Genomic DNA, 25,420 nt, shown 5'->3' on the forward strand with positions numbered 1-25,420 from the left:
CCACCTTTAACTATTTCTAATCATAACAAGGTCTGTTTTAACCAGTGGAAGAACCTCAGGCGATTTTGCATCATGAAGGACTTGATGACCTTAAAGGTCTTTTCCAAACAAAACGATTCTACGAGGAGGCCGTGTAAACCCATTTACCACACTGATTGAGAACAGAGTGTACCAAGACATGAACTGCAGCACACTGGGTTCACATCTCTGGGATGGCAAAGTCCTCGGTTACTGCAAACTCAGCCTCACTAACCGTATTTCACTGCCACCCGCTCCTCCCCTCCGCGGCCGCCATGTGGTACGTCCCGCACCCACCCCCCCCCGGCCGGCACCGGTGGTAGGGCCCAGCGCGGCGGCGCAGCGCTCCGCGGTGGCGAGCCAGGTCAGGCGCCGCGCGGGTGTGTCGGGGCGGTTGCCGCCGGCTCCGACCGCCTCACACCAGCTGCGGGCTAGGGGTGCGAGTGCTTCAGCGGGCGCCCGGCCGAGCACCGGCCCGTGAGGGGAGCCTCGGCGCGGCCCTGAGGCGGGGCGCCGCGCGTAGCGGGCCGGCTGACGTTCTCTTTGGCCTCCCGTGCTCTGACGACAGACGCGGCCGTGTGGTAACAGTGACGGCCCGGAGACGAACGGGGCGAGGCGGAGCGGCCGCGTGTTCTTCAAATGATGCGTGGTTGGGAGGGAGCCCCTTGGGCGCGAGCCCTGGCTGCAGGGCGGGAGCGACGCTCCTGCCGCGTGACGCCGACGGTAACGGCAGAGACCCGCTGTGGTGGCGAGGGCCGGGATGGGGGGCGCCGGCCGGGCCTCCCGCCCGCAGCGCCCGGGCTGGCTGCGCCAAACCATCCTCCTGCCGCCCCGAAGCGGAGTCCAAAGGGAGGGAAAGGGGGTGTGCGGGTTGGCATTGACCATGTGGCTGGGTTTAGGCAACCGGGCTGTGGGGGCTCACTAGCCTTCCATTTTCTCTGTACTAAGAGAACCACTTGATGGCCTTTGGCATAAATAGTACTGTGCTTCCTTAAGCTTCTGTTGAATGTGTTTCCTTTCCTAGATGGAAAAGCTTTTTCCCCATGAGGACGGTGGAACTGTAGAACAGGCAATGCAGAAAGGCTGTGCAGGCTCCAGCCATGGAAGTTTTCAAGACTGGACTGGACAAAGCAGCCTGGTCTTTTCCCATAGCTGACCATGCTTTGAGCTCTTGAGATCCCCTCGAACCTGGATTATCCTAGGATCCTCTGTAGTTTTTTCTAGAAAGCTTTATGTTGGTCTAGCATATTTTTGTAATCTTTCTTTACCTCATTTCCACTGCTGATGCAAAGCAGATTTAGTTTTTGTCTGTAAGTGCAGAACTGTGAGTGCTTACTCGACTATGCATTAATCTAAAAAACTGCTACCTATTAGCGCTCCAGATTTCTGCACAAGCTATTCAAATCCTATTTACACTGCTCTTCTAGGTAGATACCTACTCTTACTGCTTAATTCAAAGTTCAATCTAGGCATTTAGTAGTTTCATTTAATTCTGTACAGCCTACTAAGACCTGGCTACAATCTGCTGTAATGAGAATGGTAGTAATCAGCGTAAGAATAGCTGTCATACTGTTGCTCTCTTCAGTGAAAGATTTTGTGAAAAACACAAAATGAGCGAGAGGTTGGTTTGCTAATTTTCAAAAAGTGAGATCTGAGTCTCAAAATACACATTCAGAAATTCAAAATTTCTGAATGAAAAATGAGGGATGAATCAGCCAGTTGATCCTAGTATCCATTTCCTATAGAAAATATACATGGGAGTCTCATTAAATAATGAAACTTACAACACCCTTTTACTCTGTAGATACAGGTCACTGCGAGTGTGCTAGCAAGCAGGATCACAGATAACTTCCAGGTGGACATTAGTTCACTTCCTTATTGCTGTTACAACACCTGGTGATAAGAGGGTGCTGCTGGCAGTGAGAGCAAACGTCTCGTCTAAAGTGGCTGGTTTTTTTTCTCAATTGATTTACAATCCCCACAGCAATATAAGTATGTAAAAAGTTACAGTGGGGTCCTGCATATCGTAACAGTAGTCCAGCCATGAGCTTTAAGAGAACTCTGAACTCTTAGAATAGGTTACATACCCTGGAAATGTAATACTGTCATCTGTGGACTCTGAAATACACCAAGTTGTAACTCTTAATCATCATCTCAGTTTCTATAGAAAACCATGACATTAAAATCCATTCATCTTATTTTGCATGTTATATTTTGCTTAGTGCTTGACAAGGGCTCCCAAGTACCCCAGTCAAATGTGGTTTGGAAAATAAAGTTTTCCTTCCTTTGATAGTATTCTGTGTTTCTGCATGGATGATCCTCACTAACAACAGGAAAAAAATTGACTATGATGTCAAACATTTTCAGACAATATAAAGCTTCTTTTAAGTGAACATAATCATTTCCATGTCGGATCTTGGAAGAACAGAGTTTACTATACTAGAATTTTTTAAAAGCTCTGTAATAGATAAAATAACTGCATTTTAAGTGCATTACTCACAAGGCAGTTTTGTTTAACAGCAGGCTTACACATTGAAGTAAAAGTCATGGTTATTTTTCCAGTTAGTACTTTGGAAGTATCATCTGACATCCCAAACAATTTTAACAATACTTTATTTTGCTGGCAGTTTCCAGCTGAGCTGAAGCATTAATGAAGAAAGCCCTGATCCTTCAAAGATTTACTTACTCTGACTGGACCCACTAAATTCAATAGAACTACTCAGAGTACTCAGACACAGGCAGCTTGGAGAGGCTTTAGTTTGCAGTCCCCATGTAACAGTCACTTTTTCAGGACATGGAAAGGTCAGCGCACGAAAAGTGTGTAACTTACCTACACTTAAGAGTACTTTCAGGACTATTGGGAAAAATCACTTGTTCTGCGGTGGAGCTTGCTGGACAGCACTTCTCAAATCACAAAGTTTATGAAGATAAAATCATTAGTCTTGGGGTAATGACACAAGCAGCTTCATTAGGCAATCAGATTTTGCCTCAGAGATTTGAAATAATACTAAAAAACAAGTTAAACAGCTTCTGTTAATAACATAAGCTGGCAGATATGAAATTATTTTAATGTATTCTCTGTTAGTTTATGATGTAGTAACATAACAAGCGTCCAGCTTTTAGAAGCTGAAAAACATCAACTTAAAAGCAAAGGTACACTTTCTGGAGATAAAGTATTTTACCCCTGGAAAATATTTAACCTTACCTAGCAACTAGATAGAGGCTCTATCACTTAAGTTCTCTAAACAAACCACATATTTTCTTAAAAGATGGGCCATAAAGAAGATTCTAGGGGTCTCGTATAGCTGTTCCTGCAATAGGCTTCTTGGTCTGTTATGTAGATTAGACTGCATGATCATAACAGTCTTTTCTCTCCTAAAAAAAACCCACAAAAAATGATTTAACGCTCACACAGGTATTTTTGAAGCACGCTATACTTTGGGAGAGGTGAAAGCAACTGTATAAATAGAATTGTCAAATGCACAAATTGTATTTTTTTCCCCTCATTTTCAATTTGAGCAGTTGTAAGCATGTTACCAGCAGTAGCCATTTGTGCGAGTACTTCCCTTTCACACTCCCTGCTTTCAAAAGGTTGTTACAAAAACACCACCTAGGAAGTGAAAAGATACACTTCATGATATCTGTGTTTGACTGCTGCGGCTCCTTTGGCCGTTGCAGAGCAGGTGGCACTACACGCGCTACTGGTGATACCGGGCAGGCAGTTTGAGCAAAGGTGGGGTATGGGGTTACCCACAGCTGCCCTACGGTTGCCGCATGGACCGCAGCACAGCCACACACCTGTTCTACAAGGACTCTGCCTACCAGGGGTGGCTGGCGATGACAGAAGTGATGTGGAGACAGAAATAAGGCGTCAGTGCAAAGGGCAGCTCTAGCAAAATAAGTACTGGAGAAGGCAAGTGAAGGCCTGAAGATGTTACAGTGTACTTGCTTCCTCCCCTCAAATACCAGTGTGCTTATTCAGAATCCAATTAACAGACTCAGCTAGTGAAAAACATACGCATAAAGGTTTTGATTATTTTTTTTCCTTAATTACAAGAATGATTTCACAATGCAGTTAAAGCTATGAACTACTGAATGAGCACCAAGGGGGTCTCTGACACATGAAGGAACAAGTCACGCTCCAAACAATGCTTGAGAAGTTAAGCAAATACATTCAGAAGAGTTAAGAAAGGTATTTAACCTGCTTTTTAAAAAAATCATTTAGTAGAATTACTGTCAAATTAAAATTGCAGGAAACATTCTTCTAATACGGTACAAGTGAGCTGTAATGTAATTAACAATGTTAGCTGCAGTAAATGGCTGACAGTTTGGTTCTTTGTATGACTGTAAGCATTTATATGGACAGAGCGCTGCTCCCACATCAGTTCTGTCGCATCCACATGTCATCCAGTAAGGCACCCATCAGAACATTAACCTTTCAAAAGTCTTTTTTTTTTACCCCAGCTTTCGCATGAAAGCGGAATTTTGTGCCAATAACAAAAAACTGTTGAGAATCATTTCTTATGCTAGCTCAGTCTAAATATCAATGCCTCTGAGAACATTATGAGGTATGTAACTTGTGCCTTAAATGGGTTTTCTTACAGTTGTTCTCTCTCCATAGGGCTGAATTCCACAATGTTGAGAGGAGTCGCTCATGGTGCAAGAGATACATTTACTCTTCTGTTGACAAGATCTCAGTACTGTAACCCAGGATTTAATTTTCCATCAGTATGGACTGACATAGCAAACAGAAGCTTCCCAATACATTCCAGTTACACAAGTGATACAAAATCAAGAGGGGAAAATAAAAAAACCATTGAGAGTCTCTACAGATTGTCAGTTGACATTAAGAAAATACGCGGACTAAAGGAATGGGTCCTTCTCCGGGACGTGGCCTATGTTACAGAAATTGCTGGTATCTTACAAGAAATGGGAGCGGATGAGACTGCTGTAGCCAACATTTTAGAACGCTGCCCAGAGGCAATTCTCCATACCCCTGCAGAGGTAAACTCCCAAAGAGCTCTATGGCAATTAGTATGCCAGAATGAAAAACAGTTGATTAAATTAATAGAGCAATTTCCAGAGTCTTTTTTTACTATTGAATATCATGAGAACCAGAAGGCAAATATAGTGTTTTTTCAAGAGTTGGGACTTAAGAATAATATAATCACCAGATTCTTGACGAGCGCACCCAATATTTTCTACAATCCTGTTGAGAAAAACAGAAACGTGATAGAGACATTACAAAGAAATTATTTAAATTTAGGAGGTTCTGATGCAAATATGAAGATCTGGATACTGAAGCTATTGAGCCAAAATCCATTTATTTTATTAAATACCTCCACTGCAATCCAGGAGAACTTTGAATTTCTCCAGAAGAATGATTTCACTGACCATGAAGTTCTACAGCTGCTGTCCAAACTTAAAGGTTTTATTTTTCAACTTACTCCTACTACTATGCAGAAGAGTATGTTTTTTTCCAAAAATGTCTTTAAGTGCAGTGATCAAGAATTAAAACAGCTAGTGCTAAAATGCCCAGCCCTTCTCTACTATTCTGTTCCAGTTTTGGAAGAAAGACTTGAAGGACTGCTGAAGGAAGGAATTTCTGTAGCACAGATTAGAGAGACACCAATGGTGCTGGAGTTGACAACGCAAATTGTTCAGTACCGAATTAAAAAACTCTCTGCTTTGGGATACGATATAAAGAGCGGAACTCTAGAGAGCTTGAATGGTACTAAGAAAGATTTTGAAGTCAATTATGGTAAGATACAATCAAAGAAGGAGAGACCAATTTTTAATCCCGTTGCTCCTTTAAACATTGAAGACTAATTTGAATGCTGTCCTTGAAATTAAGCAAAAGAAAATTATCAAAGAGAAAAGAGATGTTGGTTCTTTGAGAAGAGACAAAACAAAAGTAGTCTTAACCAGATTGTAGTCTTACACTATACTTTGTCCTGGAGTGGGTGTTGGGCACAACTTCATTATATAATTAAAGCTTTCTAATGCTTTCAAATAATACCAGCACCTGGTTATGATAAAGGTTGCCTTTTTTCCCCAGGGAGTACCTCACGTGTTTTTTTGGCGCTGTTACATTTCCTTATCTAACAGGACATTAACTGTTCAGGATTTTCAGCTCTGTCACTGCACAGTCCACCCTGCGGTAGTGATTAGCACAATCTTATCTGAGAAAGAGAAAAGAAGGGTTATTTTTCCAGCAGTATTCATCAACCCACTGGTTCACTGACTGTTGGGAGACTCTTTTGGAGTTCAGGTCCTTATTGCTGAAGTAAGTAGCTCTAGCTCCCCGATCCTGAACTGCAGCAGACTTCACTTCTTGGATAGGAGAGCCTAGCTAGAGCACAGTCTGAGAACAGGGGCAGGACATAATATTTTTATTAGTGATTGCTACAGTGAGGCCCTAGTATGTTTTGTGTACAAACCATAATGCAAAGAAACTGCAAGAGCTTCCTTTACACTTCTGAGACTTCAAAATTTACTCCTTTTGCAAAAGGTTTGCAGCAGGAGGAAATACATTTATTGCTATTGTCTAGTTCTCAATTTCTTCTTTTCTAGGAAGGCCTGGGGAGAGACTCAAGTGAGTCTCAAATGATTGTAGGAGAAAGGAAAAAAGTCAGGCTTTTATATTAGGTGTAACAAAACTCTAGTCTGTAAACCACTGGTGATTAAAAATGACTACCAGATTTGCAAACAGCTGCCAGAGTTTCTAAATATATGGGTGACACTGCTTCTCAGATATCACCGTATGGTAACTGTTGACAAGTGCTGGCTTTCAACATAGTAACTATCTGACAGTGTTTAAAGTCTCAGGAGATTTTATTTATTTTCATTTATGAGCTGTGAGTGGTAATATAAAATAGTAGCATCATTGACGATCATCTCAATAGAACAAGGATCATTAGTGATTTTATTTCTCAGAAGGACTTTCCTAAGCAGCTATTCCATACACACTCCCTCTTGACAACAGGAGAAAAAACAGTTGCACACCCCCCTCGCTCCAGACCATTCTTCAAGGTCATTTTTAACAGACATTTTGGCAGCAAGTCCAGGGTTCCTCTTCTTAAAGAGAATTTTTAAATTGCTGAGGAAAGCTGGTGTTGAATTACTTGTTTATAGAGGGTGGGCTGCAAGATGATGATTTCATATAGCCTGCCATGTTATCCACTGCAAGCTTGGAAAGGGCTAGAAACATCTGGTTAGAGCAGTGCCAAGATCTCAACAGCTGAAGGTCTTAAACTCACTGCCATGCAAGCGGGTGCGGACGTGACTACAGCCTGTGGGGGTAAACACTGCTCTTGTAAGGACATGTGTGACAGTGGTGAGAATTCAAGAAGGGGCACATATCACCAGCACAGTAAAAGTCAGGGTGTCTTACTAAGCCATTTCTTTGCTGACTCTTCAAAACACATTGTTTTTCAAGAGGAAACCAGGAAGACAGCCATATTAAAAATTCATAGGAACTTGCCCTTGTCACTTTCTGACTGTCCTTCAGTGCTCAACTATTAAGCAGACCACAATATTATTTGAATTCAAAAGCATCCTTCCCCTCAGACACAAGGGGGCATTTCAGCTCACTGAGGCTATTCATAATGCAATCTCTAATGCTGAAACACAGAGCTGATCAGTGGTTTAGGATGAAAAGGAAACCAAGACATAGAAGAGAGTTTTCCCTGAAAATATAGTTTCAGCATTTCTACAGGTACCTGTTTTTAAAGTTCCTGAAACAGCTTATTCCCATCAGGTAGAGTATTTCCAGTGGCAACAGACAAAAAGGAAAGTGACATATTTCCTTAATTGAGTCACAGCGTGAGTTATCTCAAACTCATTTTCCATTCTGAATGTTTCAATTTCTCCTCCTCCCCTTTCAAAACAAAAGCATAAGCAGAAAGATTCATTTCCTCTACCAGCAGACCAAAATTAATTCAACCCTTCATTCATAACTCTATGCCTGTGACCTGTTTTCTCTCTTCCCCACAGGATTCATTTATAATAAAACCTCAGGGAAGCTCCCAGTTACCAGAACATTGTATTGCTGAAATCCGCTTCCTCATCTCTCACTCTTACAGTGAACATGAACCAGTTTATACCGTTTAAGTCCGGCACTTAAAAGCCTGTAGACCAGCCTTTCGTTACACAGTGAGCAGTCAGGCATACAAGTAGTCTTCATAAACATTTCCCCTTTTGAAATGGGGGCTGGGAAAAGGAAAGTAAAATAAAACCACCACAAAACCAACCCCAAAACACAAGAACAACCCCACTCCCCCTGAAAATTTCAGTTCCATATTAAATTCAGCTCACTATGATCTTAAAAGTGCCTCAGTTCCCAGGCAAAAAAAAAGAAAAAAAATAGTGCAAGTGATTTTGTGTTGTGTCTACACAGAGCCAACACCACAGTGATGTTACAGTTTTTGCTAAGAACTTGTTGGTGCTATTTAGACGCGGGTAAAAGGCACTCTGGGGCACGATACTGTGGGAAGGTTTATACCTAAGTATGCCTTTCTCCATAAATCAACTAAGGAAGCTTTCAAGTGTCTGAAACAGCAACAATTTAATGTTTCACAAGTGCCAGGATAGAATCAGAACAAGTTTTTAAGATGAAGCAAGTTTCATAAGTGAATGGAAAATATTCAGGATATAGGACAAAGCTCTTTTCGAAAACTAAAACCATATGCCATGTTAAAGTGTTTCAGTTACAAGATTCAAAAGTAATAACTACAGGATATGTTAATGAACAAAACGAAGTGTTGGCAGCTCTTGATGGATCTAACATTGCTTATCTCAGACCACACCTGTTTTGTTGCAAGTTTCATAGTATAAAAATTAGAGAATGCATAAAAAAGGGGTATGACCAGTTCAACATTTATGCTTTCAGAAAACGATTAGGAAGGGTTTGGTTGAGCGTCACAAATATCACCACGCTCCCAACAGGTGACTTGCAGAGTTCAGTGGTAGCACTCGGGGCATACGTCTACATTGGAAACTGCAGGGGAGCAGACAACACTCAATTATTTGCTGCAGGTAGATTGCCTCTGATATCCAAGCTAGCTCATTTCTAGAGCTAATGGTACCCTTAAACTATGCTGTATTTGATGTGATTAGCTTCTGACTATAAAAAACAGTTAAAGTCTTCCATTTGTTGCATAAACTTACCTCATTACACCCTTGCAGCAGAATGGAGCTAAGCAGTCGGTGCATCTACCAAAAGGAGCAGATAATTCTGTTTGTTGGGTTTTTGCTCTCCCCACCACCCCAAATCCCCATGCTTACCAATACCATGCTACCAACATATACACCAATTACTGATATCAAATGGAGTTGTTCCAGAGTGCAGCTGAAGTACCAATGGCTCACAGAGAGACTAGGTGACTACTGTACCATAATTTACACATAGTATACTTCCAACACCCATGAATATAGGACTAAGTTTTAGAGAAGTGATATGTTTTGATTTTTTTAATTTCTAAAATGTCTCCCTATATATCCTTCTTGTACAACTATAGCCACTGAAAAAATAAGCTTACGTGCTTAGAAGTTCTCTGTAGGAGCACAAGTTTTTAGAAAAATACTGCATACACAACATTCACAGCCACCTTCTACGGGCTTCCAAAGAGGTTACTTATTTGTGAAGTCAGTACACAAAAAAAAACAAAGATCACCAACAGCTGCTATTTTAAGGTAGTGTCAAGCTGTGTCTTACAAGTGCATTTTGCCTCACACACTGCAGAGGACCTACAGATGTTCCCATCAGAGGTGTGTCAACATTTGGAATCTGTCAATATACGATTTACTTGGATGATGTTTGGTTGGTTGGTTTTTTAAGGCCTCATCTACCTTTTTTGGTTTGTTTTAAATAAAAATATTGCTTTTTACTCAAAAATCAAAATGCAAAGTACGAGAGAAAGATGTAGTGAAAAATTCCTTGCATTTGCTTAAACAGAGAAAGAAGCTAACCTGGCGCATCACGGAGTTGAGACAACAGCTTTGCTAGTTCTTCAGTGGTTTCCAATTACATGAAAGAATTTGTTTCAAGTCAGTTGTGCTAGATGACCACAAACATCAGCCCAGTTCCCATTAAACCCTCATTTTTTTTTAGTGTCTATAAGAAGTTTATTAGAAGCAAGTTTTCACTTGCAGGAGATAGATGCGTATCATTAAATACACCTGAAATGGAGCAATCTTGTTTTCAGTAAAAACTGACACGGTTTCAGATATCAGGATTCATAAAGAGAGTCTAAAGCTCATTCTGTGAACTGCACTGAAACGACAGGACAGTTCTTTACACAGCTTCACCTAGTAAAAAGATATTTTTTCTAATAAGGCATTAAGTTAGTTTACTCTTTATGATCTCTTCTACCATGCTGTCAAACTTTCTCATTTCTATCTCCCACTCTCATTTCCAATTTCTGCACACCTCCAGTTCTATTTGCTCCAGTCCGCACTGGCAGAATGAAGTCACTGATAGTTTACAGGCTGCCTGCAAATAGTTTCATAACTGAAACTATTCGGGTACGTCCAACAATGCTATTACAGATGAAGGATCCTTAGCAGGAGGTTGTGGAAACCACTGAGAACAGTAAATGGCATCTCCTCATATTGATGGTATGGCAGAGACTACCAAGTTTCTATGTTCACATTTTAGTCCAAAACTGCAAAAGACTTACAGTAAATGAATATTCAAATACATATTATCCCTTCAGATACACTTAGTCACTTCTATAGTTATCAAATGTAACATTTCACCAGATACAAAGCTTCAATCTAGGCTCTAATAGATCTTCATACTCTGTGCTAGCCAAGCTTCTTCAGTCCTTTTCAGATGAAATTGAGTTACCTGCACAGCTCTTTAGAAGATAAAGTGTCTAAGACACATGGCTTCTCATGGTCCAAATCTTAGCAGATTTTAATGCCACTGATGTAATATTCTGGAGAATCAAGTATGTCTCAGTTTTGGGTTTAGTCAGACTTGTCCTTTTTCTTTCCTGTTAAAGGCACTTTACTTGCAACAGCAGATCCTACAGCTGTAACACCTCCAGCCACAGCAGAAACACTTCCTTTGACTAGCCCCACTCCCATTGAAGGCACAGATGTGACAGCTGTTTTGGTAATTTCCAAGCTCTTCCCTCCAATCCAAACAACACCCCCAATCGTGGCACCAACAGCTCCCTTTGTGACACTGAAGAGGCCACCAGTCACACGAGAAAGCACGCCAGGCTGCTGCTGCGGGTGGTCTTTTAATGAACCTAAGGGAGGAAGCAACAAGCAAATCAATCACAGGGCTACGATTAAAGCATTTTCAAAAGAAAAGTTGTTCATAAGTATTTCCTTTTCTAGCCTAACGGCCACTGCACACATTACTTACCTTGCAGGCTACTTTTCTTGGATGGTCATACAATACCATTGTTCCAAATAAGTCTTTGCTGCAGCAAGATGTACCTCAGTGCTGTTTTCTAAAACACAAGTCAATACTAAGCCTACAAATACCAGGCATATAGCTGCCAGGCAGTCTTACATGATAAAATGCTTTCCTCTGTCTGTGCACCACCAACTTCCCAGACTCTGGAAAGTCTCATGGCCAAGTTAGCCTCATTTCTGTACTTCATTAATGGGGGGGACACACTACACGAGCCTCCCGCTCCCCCCATCCTAGTAGTCAGAGTTAACCCATGTGGGACACACCCCAAAAAAGCAGCAGCACTACCTTGCTGTTCAAATCTTTAAGGAAGGACTGGAAAAAGTTTCCTGGAGAAGCAGAGCCAAATGTTTATCAAAAAAAAAAAAAAAAAAAAGCTGTTCTTTGAAAAGAGCTCACGTTGAGACAGAGCTGTTTCTTTCCTTAACAATTACTGTTTTGAAGATGTGTTTACAAGGGTTGTGTGTAGGGGTCACAAAAAAGGGAAAGAAGGTTACAAACGACAGCAATCAGGGGAGTCAAAAGGATGGAGAGAAGGACAAAAATTTATGCCAGTTCTTCACTGTATCACTTCCTTTCTTTATCATGTACACAAATTTAGTTTTCTTTGAAAAAGGCCTTTTTTTGCAGTTTGGATAGGGAAGGGGAAAAAAAAAGAACTCCAATGGCCAAATAACTTCTAATAAAGTGGTCCCCAAAGGTACTAACAATAGCAAGAGTTACAGGCTCCCAATAGAACTCCCAATATGACGCACAAAACCGAATGTGAAACCATAGGATTTTTGCATGTTATTGACCACGTAAATGTGTTTTTTCTTTTTAATGTTACGTTTAACCTGCATTTTTCACAGTTTCTTCCTAGATGCTGTATAAGTCAATTTGTATTCCATATTTATGGTATGATTACATAGTCTCAAAATAATAAGTATTATAGTCAGTATGAGAGTCATAATAGAGAGTATCAGAGTAATAGAAAGACTCCCAGAATTAGCGACGTAGTCCTCTGATAGTTTAGCAATTGTCTTTGTATTTCTAAATATAGCCTTCAAAATCCTAAAGAGATACATGCACCTTGCCTCTAAAGGGAATCAAGACTGCAACTCCATGCCCCACTACTGCATAAATGCCATCTAGTCTTCAGAGAAGAAACAGGAAGATGAAACAGTATGTTAACATTGTATTTAAGCACATATCACCCACTGCACCTATAAACCAGCTTAGCCCTGACACATGTTTGTCTGCAAGATGTTTTCAATGTGAGCCTTGAGAAATCTCTGGTCTTCACAACAACGTTGTACAGGTAGGCATTTTTTCAGTTCCTGTTTGTCGATTCTTCACCAACCCCAAACTCTTAAAAAAGTTTCAGAGAAAACCATGGCAAGAGACAGCCAGTTAACAGAAGTAGGGTAAGAGTTCCACAGGTTTTTTTATTTTCTAACTACCTCTAGGTAATATATGGGATTTAACAGATACATTTCCTTTTCTTAGGGAAAAAGAACAGGGGGAACCAAGAAAAGAGTGAGCAGAAACACAGCAGGCAGAGCTAGGGAAGAAGCAAACATGAAATAAAAAGGTGAGGGAGTCAGCAGTGAAAGAACATGCTTTGAAGAGGACAACAAATCTAGAGAGGCAGAGCAAAAGAAAAAGCAGAGCTAGAGCCCCCAGAGACCTATATCCAGCCCCTGTGAACACACTCACTCTGCACTGTGATGTGCCTTAAGAGAACCAGCAGAACAGGTCACTGCCTCCAGTGCCCTGACTGCTGACAACTCGCATTCAGAGGACAGTTTCCGAGAGTCAGTTCCCAGCATTCATCTACTACAAGATGAAACCTAGAGTGAACAACGTCCCATGCACCTCCAATGAGTTTGTGATAGTGTCAGCACTGACCCAGGACTCAGAATCCATTAAAGAAGCATGAAGTTCAGAGTTCCTATGTGCATGCCCAGAATAATTCAAACAAAAGATGCCATCTAAGTCAGGGAATTTCTTAGAAGTTTGGCAAAAAAAAAGCATGAAGAGGAACAGTGCAGCTCAAGGGAGCAAAAAATACTAAAAATGCTTCCAGCTTACACTACTCTCTCTTACTTAAGAAATTGATATAGGTAACAGAAAGGGTCATGGAAACTAGAAACATAAATGACAGCCTTCTACGTAGAGCCAAGTAAGACCCTTGCTGGCTCATTCTAGGCCAGCAGCTTTCAACCTGGACATCTCCAGCAAAAATGCATCGCCAACACAAGCACACAGAGATCAGAATTTCTGTTTACATACAGAAAGCCTTTAAACAATCACACTCAGAGAGGAGTACATAGAGCCTGGTATAAAATCCACTGTCTAGCTATTATTCATTAGAGGATTCTTGTGACCAGACTTACACACTCTGTAAAAAATTTGGTCAGAAAGTGCTTCACTTCCACCTAACTAGATCACTGTCGTGAGGCTGAAGAGGAATAAAGTTTTATCACGCTGAATTTTAAGAGCTGATTTCAGTGTTTCAGACTGGACGTTAGCAAGAAAGGACCCATAAGAGCTAACTTAAAAAATAATGAGAAACAAACAAAAGTAATCTTGACATGCTTTTCCTCACATTACTTCAGGTAGCCAATCCTTTGACAACATCTACTCTATTTCACAAGTGTAAAAACTGACTGTAACTTGGTGTATTAATAACTTCTGGTGATGGTTGACACATTCCCATTTCATTCCTGTTTGCATTGTCCATTAGATCTAGTAAATGCCTGCAGCTGCAAAGAGTTTTTATTGCTGGTTGATTTCTATTCTAGGATACGCATTCCTTGTTTCTAACCAGTATGAGAAAGAAGGTAGAACAGATCATTCCTAAATCTAGGGAGAAAATGACACAAGTTCCCTGTTCAGGGCTTGGCTCTACCATGCTACCATGCAGCCAGCTTCCTGCTAAAAAAAGTCCAACAGCAAACAACAGTTTGAATGAATGCAGGTTGCAAAGGTTGGCGCCACTTGCAAAGCAGAAAATAAAGCGTTAGAATAGCACTACTCATAAAAAGCAGGAGCACAAAAGCTTATTCTACATATGTAGACAAATTGGAACTATTTATATCTTTATGAAAAACCAGCAAATTGGTTTTGGAATTGAGCCTTTCCTCTAAGGATTTTTTTGGCAGCCTGTTCAGAGAGCCAGCTTTCTTGCCAACATTGAACTGGTAGCCTTCCATCCACATCTGGCCATCTTTCTACAGTGGTGTAAGCATATCGCACATGAAGGCCTTGTATGACATTTAAAACAGGGATGTTCTTCAAGGGTATTCCAACATTATAACTAAGCTCATAAAGTTTGAAGAATACATGTGAAACAGAATCAAAAGGAAAAACCTCTTCAAGGATGGGGTTTCCATTAAGATGAGCTGTATTTCATTCTACTCCCTCTAACTACATTAACTTTCTCCATCTATTTAGACTTCAAAGTGGTTATTGTCAGACTGAAAGAAAATACTGTGCAGAAGAAAATCAGTCTTAATTGCTCACAAATTTTAAATAAAACCTTGCAATACCTAGTGATGATCAGGGTCTGCTGTTATGCTCTGAACGTGGACAACCTACTGAATATTCTAGGAAGATAAAAAACGCCCACTTGTTTCACTGCCTTCCTCAAGAAAGAATTGGTTGTAATTTACCAGTCAGACCACTGTTCAATTTCTATATGTGAGGTTTAACATGTATAAAACACAATTCAATCTTTAAGGGGGAGTTAAAAAAAAGCCTTAAAAATTAGACTTGAAGATAACACACATTAGGGCATAGTTTCCAAATTGGCATTCACTTTCAGAAATGTTTCTGGGATCTTGACAACCCCACAAGAGCTTAAAAAGAAAGATTTTTGTCCTCACGCCATGATACTGTAATGAGTTCAAGTATAGTAGAGCTTAAGAACCTCTGTGCCTCAAAAATCTTTTTCTCCTTTTCCTCTCATCTTCTACTTCTGTTTCCTGCCTAATAGCTGTTACGAATAGAGCAAGCTATTCCACTTCAGCTCCTTCTGCTGCAGTTAATGGATAATACTGTTGTTCAAGTGAAGTAAATTGTTCAGTTATACAACATATAAAAGCTGAGGGAAAAAAAAAAAACCCAACAAACAAACAGAGCTTTGAAGTGCCATTATAAATTGAAGAGCAATGAACCAAGAGGGACTCACAGACCTCTACATCCAACACATTTGGTCTTAAAGCAAGAGAAGACAGAACACAGACAACCTGTACGCCAAGAATGGCTTTTGATCTAGTATGCTTCCAGTCACAAGATGCAACCAGGACTCTTTGCAGTCCTGCTGTACCACAGCCCAGAAGGGAACTCTGTGCATTTGCAACTGCTTTTCCTCTGCAGATCTAATAACCAATTTAAGATTCATTTGGTTCAGGAGACCAAGATCCCACTGCATTAATTAAGTCAAGTGTGTGTTTGTTTTTAGGAAACCATGAGATTAAGTCAACAGTTAGAACCACAGTTAATTGTATGATGGAAAAGGGTCTCCAAAAGTAATAAAGTTCCATATATTTTTAAACACATCTTGTTTAAAAGTCACAAGCGCTATGAACTCAGCAAGGTGTTCAAAAGCGAAGCTGGGCTCTTTCCATCTCACGTAATGAACAGCAGAAATAAACACCCATTGGACCAATTCACATCTCTAGAAACTAATCTGCAAATTATGTCCTTTAGTATTTGCCCATCTTCTCTATAATTTATCAGTACAGTTGTTTACTGACTTATACTCAGTGGCCTTATTGTAATCAGGATAACACAGAAGTGAACAATAATCCAGATCCATCCCAGGGCTGGCCTGCTTACTATTACTTAAATGAAAGTTAAGGTGTTCAGCTTGCAGATTCATTTTTTTAAGAGAGAACCGAACTTCTGATGAATTTCTGTGAATTTACTTCATATTATAAAAACCAATACATACCTTCTGGTGGTTCATCATGAAGGTATGATGGGACTTCCTGTTGACTTTTGTCCGTTTGATTCATTATTGCCTAAAAAAGAAATTCACACATACTACACATCTTTTCTGGCAAAGCATAAATGTAATCCATGAATCCATAATTTATGTAGTTTATGTTCCACAGAAAAGTAACTTCTTTCTCATTACTAGATAAGCTAGCAGCTCCTGCCCAACTACTGCTCTTTTTATTATCGGTCTGTGCTTTTGCATTCCTCAACCAGATTCAGTACTTGAAAAAGGAACCCTCCACCAGTTCAGCAGGCTTGGTAAGAGCTTCCACCCCATACCCAGTGCATCTCAAACCTAAAAAGCAATCAGGAAGAAAACCAGTATAAAAACAAAACAGCCACTGCCATACAACAGCTTATGTTTATGCACTAAAAAAGAAAAGCCTAGTGATCATAGAGGTGGTGGGTAGAAAAACAACAGCGACATGCCTATAAGATCTGTTAGTACCTGGAAAGCTGTAGTTCAAAGAAACAAGTCCTTGCAGCAGAATTTGAATAAATGCCATGAAAACAAGATGGAAGAATTGTAATGAAAACACTCCATTTATCTTGTAGCAGTACTGCATACACAGTGTGGCGACAGCAGCAGAACTAGACTGTTTTAACTCTACACAAACTTTCCAATGAAAACTCAGGAAAGATTTCTTTACACCAAAAGCTGTTTCCTAGAGTAGTTCTAGAGCAGCAGTCCCTGACAGTGAAGGGAAGCGCAGGAGAGCTCAAATCAGCAGCTCTGCTTACTGCATCTTCCCTTCAGAGGGGAAGAAAGCAGTATCTAGCCCAGGGTTCCCTCCTGCTTTCCTCCCCCACGAAAGTAAACCTTGGTGTTAAGTCCTGTCTCCTCCCCTGAGCCCTCCTGCCAATCCTGCTTTCCCTCCTCAGCAAGCACTGAGGTCAGGAAAAGGAGAAAGATAAACAAGTTGCATTATACCACTCAGCATCCTTCTATCTTCCTGCCAGTGACCTTAGTTCCCTTCTCCCTGCACAAGCCTTTGAATCATTTTGTTTCTTCCAGGAGTCACTGACGACCACAAAAATAATTCCAGCTTCTCTTGCTGTGCCCAGATCTCTCTGTACCTCTCTTCTGGGTGAGAAAGCAGTGGCTGAGATCTGAAGAAGGGATGAGGAGACAGTAGCAGAACTTGAGGGTAGGAAGACTCACCTGGAAAACAACAGCTAAAAGAAAAAAGAGCCCAACCAATCACAGGGAGCAACCAAGTGCAATCAGGTCCTGAGAAAGGACAGGATTCAGGTACTATACAACTTCTTTGCATTCATCTAATGCAAGCTGGAAGAAATACACAAATTTCATCCTTGCTATGTGAAGTTACACATAGGTTGTTGCTATTTTCCAACTTGAAACAAAAATATCAAGCACTGTAAGAAAGAGAATCATAGAATCGTTTGGTTGAAAAGGACCTTTAAGATCATCGAGTCAACCATTAACCCAGCACTGCCAAGCCCACCACTAGAAGGCAGGGTCTGAACTGACGGGCCTGACATTACTTGATCAAAACATCTGTACAGAGATGAAGCAACTATGCTTCTACTTAACATGTGGCCGTTTTGTTTGTTAAGATGATTACTCTATCAGGAATTTGGAAGGAGTTTATTTGCTGCCATTAGGGAAGGTCCTAAAAAAGGTAAAATAAAAGTCACAACTTCTCAAGTCTTACTTCAAACAAAGGAATAAAAAAGTGACCAAAACAGTTTTAAAGCAGCCCCAAGGGAGACACAAATGAGTTAAGCCAGAGAGAAATTAATTTTTATAAAGAATTACCTCCACTAATATATTTGGATCTAGCCAGCATGTAACTCCCAAAAGAAACCCAGATGAAATTGCTTGTTTGAGCTACCAAAAAGTTTTTGTCAACAATTCCTCATAAGAGGGTCAGAAAAGCTATTTAATCTTATGAGGAAAACCAAAATACTGTCAGGGATTATCAACAAGTTTAGAGGGGAGCTGGAGTAAATTACCAGTTTTGAACACGACAGAACGCTAGAAAGTGTCACAAGGCTCTGCACAAGTTTTAGTGTTTTCTGCTATTAAAAAGATATTGGACACAGCGGCACTGACAGCAGATACAGCCCCGATGAAGTACCGAGGATCTGTTCTGGATGATTAAGACAAGACCTGTCCAATGGAAAGAGTCAGAGTAACACTGGCAAACAGCGCAGGTAAAAGATGCTTTCATAACTGTCCGTAATCTAATTCAGGCCACTGTCAAATCTGCTTGCAGTTCCTGCAAAGCTAAATAAGCAAAGCAGTGTATTGGCAGGGGAGTTTCACAGCAGAGTTTCTAGTTTAGTAATAAAGTATTAAAAAAAAAAGCATATAAAATCACAGCACTACATAAAAAAAAGTGATAAGATTAGGCATTCCCTTCCCTGCTACCTTCCCTAGAACCTCAAGGTTACATAATTCTTGACCCCAAGCTACTTAATAAAAGGTAGACAGGAATATTACACAATATATCACTCGCATGCAATGATTTAACAGAATTGCAACTCCTTCTAAACCATAGAAATACTTCATTCTCTTACAACTACATGGACCACAGTGGTTTATCTCCTACAGCTCAGGCACCGGTAACCTGCTGCTATCAGACCCCAGAAGTCAATGGAGTACTACATGGGCGTGAGAGGAGGAGCTAAGGGAAGTAAGTCACTGTTGGTAGGACTGAATTCATTCTACACAGAAGGAAGCCTCCAGGGGTCTGCAGATCAGAAAGTTGAAAACTACTGTATGATGTGTGGTTCTACAGGTGCCTGGAAGCAGTCCAGCGATGCTGCAAGAGATGTGCCTAACCAGCTTGTGCTAGGTTTTACTCACTGTTCTCCTACTACATCAGTGCAAGTGAAAACAGAATCACATCACTGTCAGAAGGCAGCTCACAGTTTGACCCGAAACAGAACTTGGCACACAAGAGCTCACAAAGTGCAATTCAAGTCCTTTTTTCTGTAGAAGCTCTCCAGTGAATCACAGAATCAAGTCCAAGATCCAACAAAGGACTTAAGCAGAAAAATTTAAGATACTTAGGTTACAGCCTGTGTCATGCATCCTCATATCCAATTTAATACGTCAGGAGACTTAAGAGTCTCTGAAAAGTGATCCAAAATCCTGTGTGCTAAACAGGGCGTAGCACACCTAGTGAACAGGAAATACTATGCACAGGAGTACATCTTAAACCTGGCTCCCCTCCAGAGATTTAAAGTGAGTATTTCTATTGACTGGAGGTCAAAGGCCTGGAATAACTACTTGGTGGCAGATGACTTCATCCAGTCTTGGAAGAGGGCAGGAATATAATTTTTTTCTTCAAAAATTTGAGTTAAAAAAAGCAGAAACCACTACCTTTAATGCAATACTATCAAGGTGAAAGCACTCACAGTTCAATGCCTCCTTTGTGTAGTAAGATCCAAGCTCGTATGTCCCACGTTGCAGGAGTCCCCTGGTCACCAGACGGCAGGTATCCTAAGAGAGCTTCCTCTTCACCCTTCCTGCTGAAGGTGTGTCCCCACAAAGAAGAAGAAAGCAAAATTCTTGAGACCCAATAGAGATTACAACTCAGCTAACACCTAAGGCAGCAATCTGGAAGTGCAAGGATGAGACTTTTGTATGGAGAATTAGGTCATTCAGACACAGTATTGATTAACGAACTTTGGAAACTTAAGTTGGAAGCTGCAGATTCAAAGTTCCTTATGTGCTGAATCATTAGTCACAATCATTACCAGTATTGCAAGTGCATGCAACAAGGCAAAGATTTAATCAGAAGCCTGAACTTTGGAACTTTTCTGGTATGTTTTTCAGAACATTCTTCAAAGTATACTAAGACTGGTGGGGATACTGGAGGGCAAAGAAAGAAAGAAGGAAGAATAAAGCAAGCAAGCAAATAGATCTATCTTTGGCATTTTCATCCCGTGATGCCAAATTTACAATGTCTTGTGTCATGACAACCGTGACAACTGGGGAAAAGCCTCCTGCTTCATTTAACACAGGCATTAAATGATAACATGGAATGAGGCAGGATCTCTCTGAGTCCTGGCAGAACTCATATGGACATTCCTGAAGCAAACATCTAGAGTATCAGTGGCACTTTCCAGTCTCCTCCTTCATCTGTGCAGATGAATACATAAGCTTCATGTTTTCTTATGTTAAGGAGTTGAAACAAACCCAGATCAAATGGGTACACATATAAACGACTGTCTGTTTTTTAGCTTACCTTCACACTTCACACTTATGAAGGTACTAGTCATTCGAGAGGCAAGATAATGCATTTTTTAACAACGCATTAAAATATGTATCAACCTTCATACTAAAAAAAAAAAAAAGGAAGTCACCCTTTCCTTTGGTTTTCAAGAAGACAAGACACACCTTCATATTGTCAGAATGTGAAATATGTAAGAAGCTTCAAAGTTTTACACAGCTGTAAAGAAAGAATTGGTTTAGAAGAAGATTTTTAATTCAAGAGCTCTTTATAACATTAACATTATTACACGACCCCACATGAAAACACTAGGAAGCTCTGGAGGTAATGGTACAGCCATACATACATTCACATCAAAGCTGATTAAAATAAAACTTTCTCACCAAATGTTCCTTTGTGAAGATGTCTAATTAGGTGTGTCCACAAAAGTATTCTGCATACACCTAGGAGAAAAGTAGAAGGTTAATGACATCTTTAAGGAACAGCACTACTGTCACATTCCTGCCACATGTGTACAGTGGGAATCATAAACACATAGCCCCACAGTAGGGGAGAAGCACACTTGGCATGGCCTTAAGATGTCAGAATTTTATGAGATTTATTTCACCAAAACGTTGATTCCTTCTGTGTTATTGGGCAATGGAGATAATTTTACATGCTCCATATGCTGCCATGAGGATTACTACGAAGCGTGGTAATCAATGTTAAGACACAACCTCTCCTTAATGAGCCTGCAGTTCTTGAACAGCAATTTGTTTAAAATTTTAGCCTTCCATTGAGAAGTGGGCTCTAACCATTACAGATGTGTGTGCAACTCCCCGAGCCTCAGATGATGCTCATGATGCCTTCCTGAGTTTACAGACAAAAAGCCCTACTGTTTCACCACAGCAAACCTGGCCTAAGCAGCAGCCAGTAAGAACTGGCTTGTTTCAATGCCACTACTCAGATATTTGAGGGCAGCAATGAAACTACCCAAGGATGGGGCCAATTTCAGTTAGCAGCATAATGCTGCTCCAGAAGGCTGCAGCAGCAGACAGTGCTGGAACTATTCACCTGACAGAACTGCAAACAATTGATCGCCTCATCTCAGTCCACCACGAAAAAATTTTCTTCCTTCTGCCCATCAGCTATGCAGTTAGAAAGGTTGGCTACAGAGCCGATGGAAAACAAAACAACCCTTGCCCCATGCACAGCTCTCCTTCCCCACTTTCAGCAGCTGCAGATTTCAAAATGAATCTGATGTCTTTCACGAACATGAAAAAAAATATTTTTAGGGATGATACTTTAAGAAATGCGTTCTGGGAAGAGTAACAGTGCTCTACCCTCCAAATTAAACAAGGAAATAAGCACGAAGCCAAAAAGGTAATCCCACCCATTGCTGCTCTTCAGGGTACTGCCTCAAGCTGCACAAATGACCCTTGATTATTAGCTTCCCTGCTTTACGCCTTGGATTGGGACTTGTAACATGTTTATGGGTAAGAGTGCTCAGTGCTGTCAGTTCTCTCAGACATAACCCTCAGAGCACAGCCAATATGGAAATGTGTTTTTCAGTTAGTTAATGCAAGGGAGACAGTTTGCTGAGCTTCTGCAAGAAGAAAGCGTCAACGCTAACAGCACTGAAGTAAAAAAACAAATCCAGGCACGTAGAAAGCATGGAGCTAAAAACTAAGAGCATAGCTGACATTTCAACCAAGCCTTCTGTTTAAAAAGCCAAGTTTTCAAAATTCAGATTTATATACAAATCAAGACTGGCTTGGAAGCAAGCATGCTCGTTTCAGAGGCAAAAAGACACAGTCTTCAGGGAAAGACTACAAAAAAGTCCATTAGAAATTTCCAAGTGTGAACCACAGCTTACTTCTAAACCTATAGCAGAATGGGCTACAATTCCCCTGAAAAAGATACCAAATCTGCTGTAAGAAATATAAACAACAGGCTCACAGCATGCAGGGTTCAGCACATAGCTGGGAAGGTAACCAACATATCTGTATTAAAAAACAAACACACACACACCACAATTAAAGGCAAAAAAGGAGGTATATCTCCTGAAAAAAAAAACCCTTAACTCTGCCTGGGACATTACAGCATCATATCTGCCTATAAGAGAATCCAGCATTTCTCTATCACCCTCAACTGAAGTATAGATCAGGCTCCAGAAGAGGCTCTAGGGAACACTTGACGTTGGCAATCAAGTTCTCCAAAGCAAGGATTCACAAGATACCAAATTAAAGGCAGCAGGAACCTGAATTCCCCTCTCCAGTCCTCCAAAACTGGTTTCTAGAAATTAAATAGTAAATTCCAGTAAGGCACAGGGCACAGCATCAGAAAAGCCAAGGACTTGCTCCATTTTACCGGTCCTGTCATCCTCCACCTCCTGCTAGCTCTGCTTTCTAAAGCAGAGTCTTCCCCGTTTCTTCTAACACTTTCCCAGTGCCTGAGCTCCACACCCGCCTCAGCTCTTTTCCAGGAGACCTACAAAAACAAAACCTGACCATCCCTAACAGCCAGAGCAATAAAGCAGCTGCTGCTGAACTTCCTTGCCACCCCTGCTAATGAAATAATGAACTTTTTCCTTAGCATCCACCACCTGTTTGTTGGCTCCTGCCTGACATTTAGACCTGTTCACTTGCCAGACAAGGACCACCTTTCGGTTTGCACTTTTGCAACACAGTCCATTTTTATACTGAGGAGGCAACACCAACTCTACTGAATGTTTAACCACAGCTTAACAGAAAGCTTGGAAAAAAAAAAAGTCTGGATAGTATTTACTGAGCAGTCTTAAAATTGATGTGCATGCAAACCAGTATTTGTGTACTAAATTAAGCTATCTTGTATGTACCCTTCTAATTACACAGAGACATGCTGCCCAAAGCAATGCTCTGGACACACTGAAGCAGGCTACGTGCACTTGGTATTTATCTTCCTCACAGAGTGACATCCTGATTCAGACTTCTTGTTTTCAGCCCACTTAAACGAGCAGAAGGAAGCATTTAATCGCATCCGCAGAGGCTGTCTATGAGCTTCACACAATGACCAGAACCAGCTGCACAGCTAAAATAACTTGGATTTATTTTCAGGCCACACCATATGAACACCTAGGCTAGGTGAATGCTGAGAGCTAAGCTGCTCCCAAAAAACTCTTCCAGTTCCTGCTCCATCAAGCTGGATTTGAGAGAAGTAGATGAAGTGTAGAGCAGGTAACTACAAGAAACGTCTGAGTACAGCAAAGTTTAAAAAGAGAAAACCCGAAACAAAGCTGCTCCTGGCACGGAGGAAGTTCACGGGGGAGAACAAGACCAGCCAGGAGCGAGGCCAAGGCGAGCATGGCTTCCCCAGCCACCGCCCGAGCTGGGCGAGACGCGCTCCGCCATGGACGCGGGGAGCGCGGCGCCGGCCCAGGGCGGGCGGCAGGACGCGGCGGGCGCCCCCGAGCCCGGTCCCGCACCCGAGGAGGTGCTGACTTCAGCCCATCGAGGCCCCGCACCCCCGCCACCTCCTCCCCCCGCCACAGCTACCTGCCTCCCCGGCGGAGCTCGGGAGGCGGCCCAGCAGCGACCCCCGCCCGCCTCCCCCCACCGGGCCGGCCGCGGGTACCGCCGGGCACCTCGGCGCAGGGCGGCGGCACTGACGTGGCAGCCAAGGCCGCGGCGGAGCCGCTACGCCCAGCGCGGCCCGGCCCGGCCTGGCCCGCCCTCCCTCACGCCCCCCGGTGCCGCGGCAGGAAGCACAAAGGCGGGCTGGCTGCGCCCCTCCAGGCCGCCAGCGCGGCGGGAGGCGCCGGGGCAAGCGGCGGCAGCCCCGCTTCCCCGGGGCCACCTCTCCCGCCGGCGGCTCCGCCGGGGCGCGCCGTGTCCCCTCCCGCCTCCTCCCCGCGAAGTTTCCCTTCCTCCGCAGGGAGGAAAAGAGGGGAGGCAGGAAGGGCGCTAGGGCGGCTGCCCGCCCGCCGGGCTCCCCCGGCTAACGGCGGAGCGGGGCCGGGGCGGCAGCGGCCGCTCAGCCCTCACTCACCGCACGGCGGACACGGCTGGGCTCCGCCGCAGACTTTACTCCTGCGCCTTTCCCCGCTGCCGACGTGGCGCCCGCCGCCGCCTGCCCCGTCGGCGCCCGCAGACCCCGCCCCAGCGCCCGGCGCGGCCCCCTCTGCGGCCGGGGGGCGCGCAGCCGCCGCCGCTCCCGCCCCCTCCCCGCCCCGGGGCTAGCGGGGGGTGGCCCCCGCGGCGTCCCCCTCCAACGCGGCCTGCTCCTGCGGCGCCACGCGTCCCTGCCTGCCGCCCTCGTAGGGGTCGGGCCGGGGCCAGCGTAGGCCCTCGGGGACGGCCCGACCCTTATGGCCCCCAACAGGCCCGCGGGTACCTTCCTCCGGTGGGCAGCGGGGCAGGCCCAGCCACGGAGGGCCCGGCCCCCCGAAGGGCCCCTGTGGGCTGCGGGGCCGGGGCGCTAAGGCTGAGCGGGGTCTTCTTGGCTGCGGGGCCGGGGCACTAAGGTGGAGGAAGATGACAGGTAGTGGTAGGGCAGATGAGAGGAGGAAAGGGAGGACATCGCTGTCCGAGATGCCGCAAGCCAAGCTCTGCTGGGCTGGGGAACACCTCAGGTGAGAGGTTGGGGTGAATAGATGTGCCCGTGGGGTGCCCTGGCCGTGCTGTGAGCAGAACGGGGAGGCTGCAGAAGCTGCCTGCAGCAAGGAGCAGCACCGTCTGCGCGGAGCACTGCCTGGTGCGGTGCCAACGGCATAGGGTGAAGCGGCTGCGCTAATCCGAAGGACCTGGGGTTACGTTAAGCAGCGTTT

General features: G+C 42.9%; 2 protein-coding genes across 8 annotated transcripts; one reads left to right on the plus strand and one right to left on the minus strand.

Moving 5' to 3' along the window:
- The first annotated feature begins 360 nt into the window (after positions 1–360).
- On the plus strand, positions 361–6,039 carry MTERF2 (mitochondrial transcription termination factor 2). 3 transcript variants are annotated; one of them, XM_068400496.1, is made up of 2 exons: positions 361–382; positions 4,640–6,039. In XM_068400496.1, the coding sequence occupies exon 2, from the start codon at positions 4,654–4,656 to the stop codon at positions 5,845–5,847; it is 1,194 nt and encodes a 397-aa protein (XP_068256597.1). In that variant the 5' UTR covers positions 361–382; positions 4,640–4,653; the 3' UTR covers positions 5,848–6,039. The 3 variants fall into 3 exon arrangements, with proteins under 3 accessions (XP_068256597.1, XP_068256596.1, XP_068256595.1); XM_068400495.1 differs by lacking the exon at positions 361–382 and adding an exon at positions 522–599; XM_068400494.1 differs by lacking the exon at positions 361–382 and adding an exon at positions 670–741.
- A 794-nt stretch (positions 6,040–6,833) lies between these two features.
- On the minus strand, positions 6,834–24,742 carry TMEM263 (transmembrane protein 263). Of its 5 annotated transcripts, none has more exons than XM_068400499.1 (5): positions 24,643–24,742; positions 21,021–21,080; positions 19,820–19,930; positions 16,386–16,455; positions 8,566–11,276 (listed from the first exon to the last, which is right to left on the minus strand). In XM_068400499.1, the coding sequence occupies exons 4-5, from the start codon at positions 16,447–16,449 to the stop codon at positions 10,990–10,992; spliced, it is 351 nt and encodes a 116-aa protein (XP_068256600.1). In that variant the 5' UTR covers positions 16,450–16,455; positions 19,820–19,930; positions 21,021–21,080; positions 24,643–24,742; the 3' UTR covers positions 8,566–10,989. The 5 variants fall into 5 exon arrangements, with proteins under 5 accessions (XP_068256602.1, XP_068256600.1, XP_068256598.1 ...); XM_068400497.1 differs by having other exon boundaries at positions 19,820–19,933; XM_068400500.1 differs by lacking the exon at positions 24,643–24,742 and adding an exon at positions 24,150–24,261.
- Positions 24,743–25,420: the final 678 nt, after the last annotated feature.

This window comes from Nyctibius grandis, chromosome 5 (assembly GCF_013368605.1).
Source record: "Nyctibius grandis isolate bNycGra1 chromosome 5, bNycGra1.pri, whole genome shotgun sequence".
In the NCBI taxonomy this organism is placed as follows: Eukaryota; Metazoa; Chordata; class Aves; order Nyctibiiformes; family Nyctibiidae; genus Nyctibius; species Nyctibius grandis.

Excerpts from the sequence above, each read along its gene's own strand:
- MTERF2 (XM_068400496.1), top strand. The coding sequence starts at position 4,654 with ATGTTGAGAGGAGTCGCTCATGGTGCAAGAGATACATTTACTCTTCTG.
- TMEM263 (XM_068400501.1), bottom strand. The coding sequence starts at position 16,449 with ATGAATCAAACGGACAAAAGTCAACAGGAAGTCCCATCATACCTTCAT. Across the intron at positions 11,277-16,385 it reads TCATGATGAACCACCAGAAG|GTTCATTAAAAGACCACCCG; the intron begins GTATGTATTGGT and ends TTCCTCCCTTAG.